Source organism: Cricetulus griseus, chromosome 3 (assembly GCF_003668045.3).
Source record: "Cricetulus griseus strain 17A/GY chromosome 3, alternate assembly CriGri-PICRH-1.0, whole genome shotgun sequence".
Lineage (NCBI taxonomy): Eukaryota > Metazoa > Chordata > Mammalia > Rodentia > Cricetidae > Cricetulus > Cricetulus griseus.
The window spans coordinates 48,797,299-48,810,848 of NC_048596.1; the positions used below are offsets into that span (position 1 = coordinate 48,797,299).

General features: G+C 42.2%; 1 protein-coding gene across 2 annotated transcripts in view; it reads left to right on the plus strand.

Annotated features, from left to right (window-relative positions):
* The window catches only part of Stx3 (syntaxin 3), a 38,425-nt gene that overhangs the window by 12,254 nt on the left and 12,621 nt on the right, over window positions 1-13,550 (plus strand). For both annotated transcript variants that reach the window (XM_027406642.2, XM_035441972.1), the window contains exons 2-3: window positions 4,491-4,574; window positions 12,797-12,896. In XM_027406642.2, coding sequence (XP_027262443.1) covers window positions 4,491-4,574; window positions 12,797-12,896 — 184 coding nt within the window. The remainder of the gene's footprint in view (window positions 1-4,490; window positions 4,575-12,796; window positions 12,897-13,550) is intronic.

Sequence of the window (13,550 nt, forward strand, 5' to 3'; positions counted from 1 at the left end):
CAAATCAGTACACACACACACACACACACACACACACACACACACACACACACACACACACACACACACGAACTCCGTGAAGGACCATAGTACCAGTAGAAAGCCTAGGAACAGGAGTAAACATGACATGTGTAGGCGATACAGGATCAGGTTGGTGGGGACAGAAAGTGCTTGCTGCTGAGCAGGGAGTCTGTGACTCTAAGACAGACATAAAGGGTTTTAAAGAGCAGATCTTTGACTTTGTTAGTAGTTGATATATATTGGGAGTTGGGGAGGTAATTGGATTGGAAAAGAGATCAAGTGCTTGGGGATGCCATTGCAATGGTACAGAGCCTGCTACTCAAGCTAAGTCCTATGACACAATATCTTTTCTGCTTTATAGATGAAGAAATGGAGGCTCAGAGGTGTTAAGCCATGTATTTGAGGTTCAGTGACTGTCTGGTGATAGGGCCACATTATAACCCTGGTATATGTTGCCCCGGCAGATCTATCTTACAGATGCAGCCTTTAGGGAGGGGAAGGGGATGATCTCTTCTCCTCACAGGGATTGTTTTTCTATGCCTACATCTCTAATGCCATGGGGAAATTGACACCTGACACTGCTGGTGAGGGGGAGCTCAGTATTGTACTAAAAGATTTCCATATGTGACTTCTTCAGTTCTCATTCAAGTAAGACAGTGTGTGGTGTTAGTACCAACAATGGTTTAAAAATATTAGGCAGGTGTGGTGCTTGAGTGAGGTCTCACAGCTAGAATGGCAATAGGTGTTGGACTCAGTTTGAAGGTTACCTAGGACTCTTCTTTCCTTTTCCTAGTTCACTCTCTCACTAAAGGTGGACCAGGCCATTTGTCTCAAGCCTGCTCAAAGCCAAGAGCCATTGGGCAGCCCCTGTACACTATCTAGTCTTAGAAGCTCATGTTATGATAACTACTGAGTGTCTGCTTCTCATATTCCAGTCCACAGTTGTTCCCAGCTTCTGGAAACTTCCCTTGATCCATTCACGAAGTAGCTTCTTCCTATAGCCTGAATAAATATATGTGTCAGTTTGGACCCTAAATTGACATCATGTGTCTGTGTCTGTGTCTGTGTCTGTGTCTCTGTGTGTATGTGTATCAGTTACATACTTGAGGTCCCTTCCCTCAATGGAGCTGCTAGGCCACCTCTTGGGAAAGAACATTCTTGAGGCTGAGAGATGGCTCAGCAGTTATTATCATATACTGTTCTTACAGAGGGCCCTGGATCTATTCTGAGTACCCTCATGGTGGCTCACAGCTGTTTCTGACTCCAATACCAGTAGATACAACATGCAAGTGTTGTTCGTGCAAGTGTTACACAGGCATGCATGCAGGCAAAGCACCCAACACATAAAATAGATTAATAAATAAATCCTTTAAAAAAGGATGTTCTTGACAAAAGCTTACTATCTAACTTCCTAGAGAAAGAACGGCTTTGTGTTTCCTAGGAAATAGTGCAGGTGTCTTCCCTGCAGAACAGATCCTATGGAGGCCTCTGAGAGGCTTGGATCTTAAGGGTGCTTGAGTAATGGAACATTTTGTCTCAAATTTTGGAAAGTGATGTGTGAATTGAGGCTGCAGGCTAATGTGAATGCATTCAGCCAGAAGTGATTCAATTTCTATTAAATACTTAGGAAGCATGAAATAAATTATTACAAGTGTCTTAGTCACTGTTCTTTTGCTGTGAAGAGACATCATGACCAAGGCAGCTCTTACAAAGGAAAGCATTAATTGTGGCCTTGCTTAGAGTTTCAGAGGTTAGTCCATTATCATCATGGCAGGGAGCATGGCAGCACTCATGCAGACATGGTGCTGGAGAAGTAGCTGAGAGTTCTACATCTGATTTGTAGGTGTGGGGGGATGATGACAGACAGAGAGACAGGCAGACACAGACAGAGATGAGACAGAGAGACAGAGTGACTGGGCCTGGCATGGGCTTTTGAAATCTCAAAGCCTGCCTCCAGTGAAGCACTTCCTCCAACAATCACACCCAGTTCTTCTAATCCTTTCAAATAGTGCCACTCCCTGGTGTCTAAGCATTCAAATATATGAGCCTATGGGGACAAGTCTTAGTGAAATAACTACAATAATTGTGGTGTTGCACTTTAATTGCAGGTAAGAAGGCTGTCTTTGGCTAAATGAGCAAAAGAACTGTTGAGCTAACAAAGACTACAAGGGGAGATCTGCAGAATCTGTCTGCTGCCAAGGGAAGTGGGGCTCAGGAGAGGAGGGTGCTGCCACTGAAGGGAATGGAGCCTTCTCCATTCCCTTCAGGCTCTTCTCACAGCTTAGATTCCTTATGATTCCTTAGGGAGCTTGAGTAATTCCATTGCCTTTCCAAAGTCAGGTAGGAAGGGTGAAAGAGCATTCCAGGGAAGGTACCCTGGGCTGGCAGGCAGACACACCAATGGGCGTATTATAACGGATACACATGGTAAACCCAATCTCCGGTGTTTTCTAGTCACTGAGTATAGATTAATGACAGTAGGCCATGGTGGTTGCTATGGAAGGTCTTTACTGAGCAACAGGATCTTAAGGGAGGTTTTGAATTTTGCATGGGAGAGACAGGATTCAGGCTGTCTGAAGTGAATTCTAAAGATGAGTAAGATTTTGGTAGTTGGACAGATGGTGTTTTTGGTTAGAATCCTTGTGTGGCAGCATGGAAAGAAAAATGTTACATATAAAGGAGTGATGTGTCTAGGAAATGTAAGGAATCTCAAGTGGTTGATCTCAAGAATGCGTTGAGGGAGAAATGTGGGTGTGGCTGGATTTTAAGGGTTCTGTGTGTTCTTTTGGGATGAGGGATTTTGGTCCTAGGAGACAAGCTGTCATTATATGACCTTGTGTCAGGAGGACATAATTAGTTGAGTTTTTCCCATCCAAGTAGTAACCGGGCCCGATCCTGTTTAGCTTCCGAGATCAGATGAGATTGGGCGCGTTCAGGGTGGTATGGCCATAGACTTTAGTTGAGTTTTTTTTAGGAGATAGTTGTGGAATAAGTAAGAGGATCCTCAGATTCAGCTCCCCTCTTCAATGTAGCTATTAAGCTTGGGATGCTGACTGTCCCAGACTAGACGAAAAATGAGATGCTGGGACAACCCTTTAAGAGATTTTCCAGGTGGTTGAAAATTTCTATGTGAATTTTTTGGATTTGTAGGGTGCTAACCGGTGATGTGGCCTGTTTTCGTTGCTTGTGGAGTTTTGAGCCATTGAGGGTGATGTAGTTGGATGTAGAAGGCTATAAGCCATTGAAGAGTATGATGAAGCAAGTGTAGGGGTTCCCCTGCCCCTCCTCTACTCTCAACAGCCAGTGTTCTTTGTGCTCAGAAGTCAGCAGTGCCCTCTGTGTAGCACTTGTCTGGGGGAGACAGCAATCAGGAAGAATGTGCAAACAGCTCAGGCTTTTGTTGCTGGATGGGAATGGAGTCATTTCCTCTGGATAGCCATTTTGTAATTCTGCTGAGGAAGGTGCATGAGGTTGAGAAGGTTTGCACTCCCTGAGGTGGGGAGAGGGGAAGGGAGACTTCCTTTTCCTTGTAAACACCAGCTCTTGGGTAGGGAACAACATGATTTTCTTTGCAATAGGTAGTTTCTAAACACAGGGAAATCTTTACTCCAGCTGTGAGGATCAGCAGCTCATGGTTTGTTGAACACTTGGAACTTGTTTAAACCACATGGGAGGTTAGAATCTGTCTGTTACTAAACTTTCTTCGTTTTAGGTTCTTCAGCTGGAGTGAGTTACAGAATGCCACTACCAGTAGTAACCAGATTAGACTGGGCATGGAGTCCAGTGACAGAGCAATTAACTAATGCTTGTGAAGGCTTAGGTGTTGACCCCCAGTATAAAACAAAGGAAAACAAGACAGATGAGCAACAACCAAGGCCCTAATGTTGACTATACAGAGTACTCAATCCTGTGCACATGTGTTATGTTTGTTATCTCATTTCTTCCTTCCTTTCTTCCTTTCTTTCTTTTCTTTTCTTTTTTTTCTTTTTCTTTTTTGAGACAGGTTTCCTCTTTGTATCCCTGGATTTTGTAGAACTCACTCTGTGGACCAGGCTAGCCTCAAACTCAGAGATCCATCTGCCTCTGCCTCCTGAGGACTGGGTTTAAAGGCACCACTACCCAGATAATATCATTTATTTCCTAAGTAACTCTATAAAGTAGTGCTATTAGCTTTGGACAGTTAAGGAACCCCAGGCCCAACAACTTGCTTGTCCCTTCTTCTCCCTTGCACAAAGTCAGGAGATGGCAGAGTTTAGATTTAATTATAGGCAACCCCAGAGTATTATAACATCAATTTTATTCATTTTAAATAAAATTATATGTAATTATATAAATATAGATATATAGGCATCATCAATCAATCAATCAATCAATCATCTATCTATGCATGCTTAACTAAAACCCCATCAATAGTGGTAGCTGTTCACTGTGTTGTCATTCTCACTCTGGCCTGTTCTGGTCTCTTGCAGAAACAGCTGACACAGGATGATGACACTGACGAGGTTGAGATTGCCATCGACAACACAGCCTTCATGGATGAGTTCTTCTCTGAGGTGGGCAGTCTTCCTGTGTTATTTTTTTTTTTTTTTTCTGAATGTACACGAGGAAACACAGTTTCCTCAGTAAGAATAAAGAAACCTCAGATCTTTCAATGCTGGCAAAGGAACAGATGGGCAGGCAGCATTGTTCCAGGGAGATTCTGTTTTCAATTCTTGGGAGTATCTAGACTTTACATCTTATTAAGGAAGTCAGCAGAAAGAGACTGGAAAGATGGCTCAATAGTTAAGAGCACTTGCTTGCTTCTAGGGCAGCGGTTCTTAATGTGTGAGTCATGACCCCAGGCTGAATGACCCTTTCACAGGGGTCACCTAAGACCAATGGAAAACACAGATGTTTACATTATGATTCTTAATAGTAGTAAGATTACACTTGTAAAGTAGCAGGGAAAATAATTATGTGGTTGGAGGTCACCACAACACGAGGAACTGTGTTAAAGGATCACAGCATTAGGAAGATTGAGAACCACTGTTCTAGAGGAACCAGGTTGAGTCCCAGTACTCATACGGTGACTCACACTATCTGTAATTCCAATGCCAGGGATCTCATGCCTCCCTTTTGACCCTGTGGGCACATTGTATGTATATACATGCAGACAAAATGCCCATACACATAGAATAAAATAAAAAATAAAAAAATGATTTTAAAAAGTAAATTATATGTAATTGAAGATAGACTTGTAAAGTCTTAAGTACATGACAACATTTTAATGATGTCTTTTCTTATTTAAAATTATATAATTTAAATACATTGTCAACCTAGGAGTAAAAATGAAACTATTGCTTCTGTAGGCCTTTGATTCATATTGGTCAAATTTGTTGTTTCTTGTAATTTTCCTAATTGTCTTGATTCTAGTGGTGACAGAGGGAAGGAGATGCTATTGGTATGTGTTTGTAAAGTCAGGTGCACCTACAGATTCATGTGTACTTTGGGCATGCAGGCCTTACAGGGCTGAGTTCCAGTAATAGGAGGTGGTAGAAGCATGTCTCTGTATCAGGACAGAGATGCTTGCTTTGGAGCTGAGTCTAATTAGGTTCAGATCTCAGCCTGCTTCTGACCAGCTATTAATTTTGTGACTGTTCCTTAACCTGCTGAGTCTTGTTTTCCTTATGTGTAAATTGGGATCAATCATATAATAATTTCCCATAGGGTTATATTGATTGGGTCCAATTATGCTCATAAATTATCCAGGGTATTGCCAGGCATGTATATACACAGTGAATAGTATTAACACCCTCTCCTCCCCAGTCTACTGTTCCTGAGTGTCTGTGTCTACCATTTTCTGTAATTATCTTTTCATTCTCCTGGAAAGAAACTAGAGACATCATTTTCTTTCTGAGGGACAATTCAAGGGCTTCCCACCATTTGGATTGTGGGTGTGGAGAAGCCGTCCTCCAGAGTTCCCCTGAATGGATTTGTGGAGGGAGCTTGACCGTTCATGCCTGCTCGTCTGCTAGATTAAGAACTGGGCTGAAGACCTGACTTGAGTGTGTGTTGACCTGACTGGAAAGTTGGCTATAAGCCTCCACACCTTGCTTGTGGGTGGGTGTGACCTATCAGTCAAGGACTCATAGTGAGTTCTAACAACACTTGTGTTGTTCTACTTGTGGACAGTAGAAGACAATGCTCTTGTTCAGCGGTGGAGGTGGACTTGAGTTGATGTCAGAAGACATTGTCGCTAGTCATTGCAGGTTGCCCTGGAGCCTCACATGTGTTAAAGAATATGTTCTCTATGAATGTGGAATCTTCTCTAGTATCTGTTCTCCCTCTTCTCCTGAATCACAGGAGGGTCCTTAGAGGCAGTATCCCTTGCAAGGTAGGAGGATGGGGGGATTTGGTCTGTGAGTAAAGACTAGAGTTTGTTTTCCTAGTTAGTAATGGTACAAGGTCAAGATCAACTTTTGTTGGAAGGGATACGAAGAGGGTGAATACTTTGCAGAGAGATTCAGATTACCATGATTGCCACAGAGCCTTGCATGATAGATCCTCTAGAGATGGCCACATGCTGCCCAAACACAGCCAGGGACTGTTACTAAACTATAGGGCACAGGTTGGATGTGGCTGTTTGGGCAATAAGAATATTCATTCTAGCTGGGCGTTGGTGGCGCAAGCCTTTAGTCCCAGCATTCGGGAAGCAGAGGCAGGCGGATCTCTGTGAGTTTGAGGTCAGCCTGGTCTCCAGAGAGAGTGCCAGGATAGGCTCCAAAGCTACACAGAGACCCCCCCCAAAAAAAAAGAATATTCATTCTGGATGGCAGTGTGAGATTCGATAGACCTCTGATCAAATATTTGAGAAACTTCCCTTTTTTTTCTGTTAGAGATGTATTTGTTTAAAGATATTGCTGTGGTTTTTTTTTTTTTTTTAATTTAATCACATTTATTTAGTGTATGTGTGCCTCGGCACATGTGTAGGTCAGAGGATGACTTGACTCAAGGGAGTTGGCTGTCTCTGGCCATGGGGGTCTAACTTGGGTGATGGAAAGTGTCTTTACCCTTTGAGCCATCATGCTGGCCCTCTCTCAGACATTTAGAATGCACATGGTCTTCCTAAAGGCTCCAAGAAGTCCCATAGTGAAGGAACTTGCTTTGCTAGGCTCTCTCAGTGTTTAGCTTGTCACAGACCTGACATGGAACTTTTATTAACAAGGTTGAGTGGCTACCCTTTGGAAAATGTACCACTTCTTTTTGGGGGAGTCTACCTTAGTTTGGGCTGCTGTCACAAAGAACATTATTTGGATAGTGTGTAGATAATAGAAACTTACTTGCTGTGGTTCCTGAGCCTAAAAGTTTGCTTTCAGGGTACCAGCATTATTGATTATGCTGGGTTCTCCTTCTAGATTTCAGAGTACTTCAACTTTCTGTGGCCTCACAAAATGGAAAGAGAGCAAAGGCTGCTAATCTCATTCATGAGGGATCCAGTTTCATGACTTAGTAACCTACAAAAGCCCCACATTTAAATACCTTTATATTAAGAATCAATGTGTGAATTTGTGGGGGTACAGCATTCAGTTCATTGTGGGTATACTTAAAAAATGAGACTATTTTGCTGGGGTGTGAAGCATATTTCTTTCTCTCTCAGGTATGTGTGTATGCAAGTGCACATTTATGAATATGTGTGTGTGGAGACTGGGGGACAACCTCAGGGGTCAACCTCAGGATATCAACCTCTTTTGAGAAATTGTCTTTCATTGGCACAGACTCACCAGTTGGGCTGGCCAGGGACTACTTGTCTCTGCCTTCCCAGTGCTAGGGTTACAGACATGCCTGTATACCTAGGCTTTTTATCTGAGTTCCGGGGAATTGAACTCAGCTTCCTAAGTTTACAAGACAAACATGGTAATGTGATAAATAAATGACCTAGAGACTGATACTGTGGTTCAAACTTCAAGCTAAAGATCAGAAAAGCAAAGCAGCTGGCCACTAGCTCTTATTTTACCTCAGACTGAATGGGCTGATCCTATCTCCATGAGCTCTCACCAAGCCTCAGACTGTAACCTCTCTTCAGTGTGGCTGGAGAATGAAAGCCTGATACTGAGACCTTGCTCCTGTCTTACATATTTCCCTAAAACTGGGATTAAAGGCATGTAATCCCAGGTACTCAGATCATTTTTGCGTGAGCTGTTTCTCTTTACGACTGGATCAATCTTGTATAGATCTGATCTGTCTACCTCTTAATCCTGAGTCCTAGGATTAAAAGTGTGTACCACCACCTCCTAACTTCTGGCTGCTGGGATTAAAGGCGTGTGCCTGGCTTCTATGGCTTGTGGCTGACTTTGCTTTCTGAATCCTCAGGTAAGCCTTAACAAATCATAAATAATATATCACCACAAAACATTTTACCAACTGAACTATTCCCCACCTCTTCAAGCCTGCTTATTTCTTTAAGTTACTTGTATTCAGACATTCATTAACCAGACATTTACAGAGTGACTCTGTGTGTTTGGCATCATGGGGTCTTTCAAGTAGTCTGAGATGAGAAACATAGCCATGGCATTTGAAGCATCTGGATCATACTTAAAAAAACAGGCCAAGTTCTCCAGAGCCTGACTGGAGAGTGGGCTAGGGAAGGGTGTGTCTGGATGGAGCAGTAGGAGCTACAGAGGAACTAATCTTGAAGCACAGGGATTTGCTGTTTGGGCTTGAGTTTTGTTAGAACCTAGGATCTTTCAAAGTGATTATAATTCGGAAATCCAGGCATTAGGTCAAAACCAGCAGGTTAAGACCTTCTTAACTCTTTCAGTAGGGTATTTGCATGAGAGGGAAGTAGGCAAGCTGGTAGATTCTGATTTCTAGGCTCTTCCAATAGTGAGGCAAGAAGCCTTGGCTGGCCATTTGGCAATTTGCTTTTGACCTATCTCTCCACTTCCTTTCCTGCACTTTGCCCTTTCTTGCTGGGAACTGCATTACACTGTATTATGCAGATTAGCAGATTTATATGGCATATATGTGTATACTGTGCTCTGTTTGAAGCCACCTTTCTTACTATGCCCGTACTTTTTACCTTGGTCCCTCTTCTAAGTTCCTGGTAGTGCCTCACCTACTTTTGTGTGTGTGTGTGTGTGTGTGTGTGTGTGTGTGTGTGTGTGTGTGAGAGAGAGAGAGAGAGAGAGTGTGTGTATAAATTCTGTATGAGAGAAAACATACCTAGTTGAGACTGCTTTAACATGATTTTTTTCACTTAACATGATAATGTCTAATTCTATCAATTTTCCTACAAATGATAGTATTTTATTTTTTATGGCTCAGTAGTATTCTGATATGCACACATTTATCCATTTATCTGTTAACAGTTTCGGCTATGAATATTGCCGAAGTAAACATGGGTGTGAGGTATTTCTACTGCATGATGACATCATTTCCTTCAAGTGTATTTGTAGGAGTGGTGCAGCAGAATCATATACAAGTTCTTTTTTAGCATTCTGAGGAACTGCTATACTGATTTCCGTAGTGGCTGTACTAATTTACACCCCACCAACTGTCTATTTATTCACCATGTTTTTTTTTTTTATGATTGACATTCTGATTAGGGAGGATTAGTGTTTCAACTTAGTTGATTTGAGAATATTGTCTTAGAAAACTTGTTTTTATTAGTCAGTCCAACTCTGAGGTCATACTTTTCATTCATAAGAAGAAGCTGAAAAACTAAGTCATGAAAAAAACTTTATAACTACCACCTGCTCTGGGAGATGGCTGGGTGGTTAAAGTGCTTGCCATGCAAGTGTGGGGAGCACAGCTCAGATCCCCAGGACCCATGTAAATGCTAAGTTGGCATGATATCCACCTGTAATTCCATCCTCAGAAGACAGAGATAGGGGTTCCCTGGAGTAAGCAGCCACGTCCACAAATGCTGGGTATGATTGAGTGACCTGCCTTGATGAATAAGGTGTCATAGGGACTGAAGATGATTCCCAACATATACCTCAGGCCTCAACACATGTTCACATGTGTGTATTTGTACCCATATGTGCTCATCCACTTGCTAACACATGTACGCATTGTTACGATATATCTTTCCACCAAAAGCCGCCAAGCCCCACCGCTACGTGTGCGCTCTATGCCAGCTGCCTGCCTGAGTTAGGGCCCTAATTAATGCACAGAGAGACTTGTATTAGGTACAATGCTGCTTGGCCAATGACTAGGATTATCATCTGTTAGCTCAGTCTCAATGATCATAAATCTATATATTTTATAAGACTTATCTTATTGGATGCCTTATTGGCGTCCCTCCTTGCCAGTGGATCACATTGCAAGAGCGGAGGGGAAAAGGGACACTTCCTTTTTCTCCTTTCTTAAATGAGTCTCCTTGCTATGTCACTTCCTGCCTGGAACACCACTTCTCTACTACATTTCCCAGAATCCTCTTTGACTCCTAGTCCTGCCTAACTTGCTGTCTCATTGGCCAAACAGAACTTTATTTAACAATCAATAAGATAAACATACACAGAAGTACTTTCCCCATCAGTGCATAACACACATGTGCATGGAAATGGAAAAAGACCAAAACAACTTCCTCCTTTCAGTGAGATGATCTCGGTTAATATCACGTGGTCAATCTAATTGGCAGCACCTACCATCAAGAGTCCTGATGTTCTTAGATTTTTGTGAGTGATTACTGAGGACATTAGGATTGTTATAGGATTAAATGAGACATACTTTTAAAGGGGTAGCATAGTGCCTGGCATATAATAAACGAGCAGTTGTTATTACTGTTTGTACTCATTGTTATCGTCTAACATTCATTATGTACTTGATGTGGTGTAAGCTTGTTCAAGGTCATAAAAGTGCTAAGAGGTGGAGCTGAACCCTGAACTTGTTCTGTTTGATACTGTTTTTTTTTTAAATTGTATTATCTAGAGTCTCATATTGATGACAGATTGTTGGTAAATAGTCTGAAAATCAATAGATAGTAAAAAGGTACTGGGGATGCATTAGCCTTAAATTTAGTGGTGATTTGAAAAACCTACTTTTGGGTTGGCTTAATCTATCAGCAATGCTTCTTTCTATTCACTGTTTAAAAATCTCCTGATTGTTTAGGAAGATGAACACTTCCAAGAAAAAACTGACACAAAGCTCAAGGAGAGAAAGCTCTTGTGGTTTACCAGTTGCTCACCCTGAAGTTCTAAAGGGGTTTTTGATTGTTTGGTGAACTGATTAAAGTGCTGTTTATCAAGATCCCTGAAATGCCTCCAGATGGTGAGATGGATAGCACACAGGGAATAAAGCAGTTGTAGTTGTAGGGTAGGGGTGGTGTTTGCTCCAGAACTTGAACATTTAGAACATAAGCAGAAGATGGGATGACCTGGTCCTAACTCTCAGTCTCCATATGCCTGTAGTGACTCTGTACTTGGGGCATTATAGACTTTGCAACTTCCCATGTTCTGTCTCTCTACCATTGACCAAAGTTTGGACCAGGATTCTCCTAGTTCATAAGACTAGCCACAGAAGCCAGTGTTGTGTAGAGAGAAAGGAGAAGGGCAGAAGTGTATTGTCTAAACACCACCAGTGTTCACAGGAGATAACATGTGTGACCACATCTGGTGGGTTATGACTTATTAAATTTTAGTTTTCTAATCTGAATAATAATACTAATATACTCTTAAATGTTATTTTGCCAGCTATTAAAATGCTAAGTGAAAATTTGAGTAGTTGTGGTTATGTGAATTTATACTTTGATATGATTACATTAATATTTCATTTTATGTTTTTCAGCAGTGATCCTACTGTCAAACTATGGTACATATAAGCCAACATATTTATAGAGGAAAAAATATCTCTTGGGTGGCAAAAATGCTGTTGTGAGGGATAGAAAGCTCAAGCTTGATCTTTGCTATTTTCTGAAGCATTGTAATTAGATTTTTGAAAAGAGGTACCTATCCATTGGAGAAGGGGGTACTGGATTTGAAGTAACCTATGCACTGAATCTGCATTCCAGATGTTAAGATTATGTATTATGAATAAGATATATTATGTCAACGACAAGGTTCCTGTTGGTTAATTGTTGCGGTGTTGATGTCCCCTTCACTTTGGGGTGAGGTAGATAGGCACAGTGGGTGCTGAGGTTTCTTCTGTATCTGCTGCCCCCTCTGTACATCTGCTTTGGGGCCATGGTGCCCAGGCCCCTGGTGCCAGTGGATGAAGCTGAGGTGAACTGTTGTTGTTGGTGTTCTGTCACAAAACAAAATGCTATTGGAAATCCTTTATGGCATATACTTGTGCAGCCAGGAACCTTAAAATGACAGAAATGATCCAAGGCTGTAACTTCTGGGTCCTGATCAGCTGCCAGGGTTAGCCTGTAATAGCTGGTTCACCAGAATATATCCAGAAGCCCGGCTGTCTTCTGAGATGGCCTTGCCGGGTTTCTTTCTTTCCCCTGTCCTTTGTCTTCTACATTTGCTCTGCTCTCTTTGACTGTTTTCCTTTCTCCCCATCCCATGCTCATTCTCTTCTGCTATCACTTTGGGGGCCAGAGGGTTGTTCTCCACTGAACCTTACCATTCAAGGTGAGTATTACTTCCCTCTCAGGGAGAGGAGTGTGGATTGTAATGACAGTTCTTTATAGACTAATTTCCTTGACAGTGGAGATGGCACTCCCTGGGCAGCTGAAGATTTTCTTCATGCTCTTCCACAAACAGAAGGTGGACAGATTGCAGCAGGAAGCTCTGCTAAGCATTCCTTCCAGGTGTGGACTATTTTCCCTCTGTTGTCTTTTTGATTATAGATTGAGGAAACTCGGCTCAACATTGACAAGATCTCAGAGAGTGTGGAGGAAGCTAAGAAACTCTACAGTATCATTCTCTCTGCACCGATTCCAGAGCCAAGTGAGTGTTGACTGAGCTGAGTCACCCTGGGCTGAGACAGGCTTGTTTTCCTCCCTTCTGGGAACAGCAGGAGAGCGTATACATTCTCTTGTGCTAATGTACATACCATATCACATAACACCTCTCTTGTCTCTCTGAGCTCTCACTTCCAGCCTCCACCAGTTCTTGTCTTCATAGCCCCACTAGAACCGTTCAAATTCCTCTCATTCCAAGCTCATTCCTCTCACGACTAGCAGTGCCTTTTTCTGCTCCTCATATATCCCAAGCTCTGTCCCGCTTTGTGCCTTGGTTTGCATTCTTTCTTCTGACTGAAGTGGGTTTACTAGCTCCTGTCCAGAACTCTACCTAAGTTTCATTTTTATTCATTCTTTTCCTTATGAGGTGTTTTGGAATGGTTCAAGTTCATGAAGCCCCTTCTTCCATCTCTTACTTGCTTTTGTTACTGTTTCTGAGGCAAACTTTTGTTCCACTAAGTGTTTTATATTTGGAGAATACAGTTTAGCCCTGTATTTTATGTTTCTAAGAAAAGCAAACAGTCTGCTCCTTTCTTCCTTTACCTTGCTCAGTGGCTCTCCAGTTCCTGAGCACATGGGAATTGTCTCCTCATGTTCCCACTTTCCTCTCCACACTTTCTCTTGCCACCCCTGCCCTGTC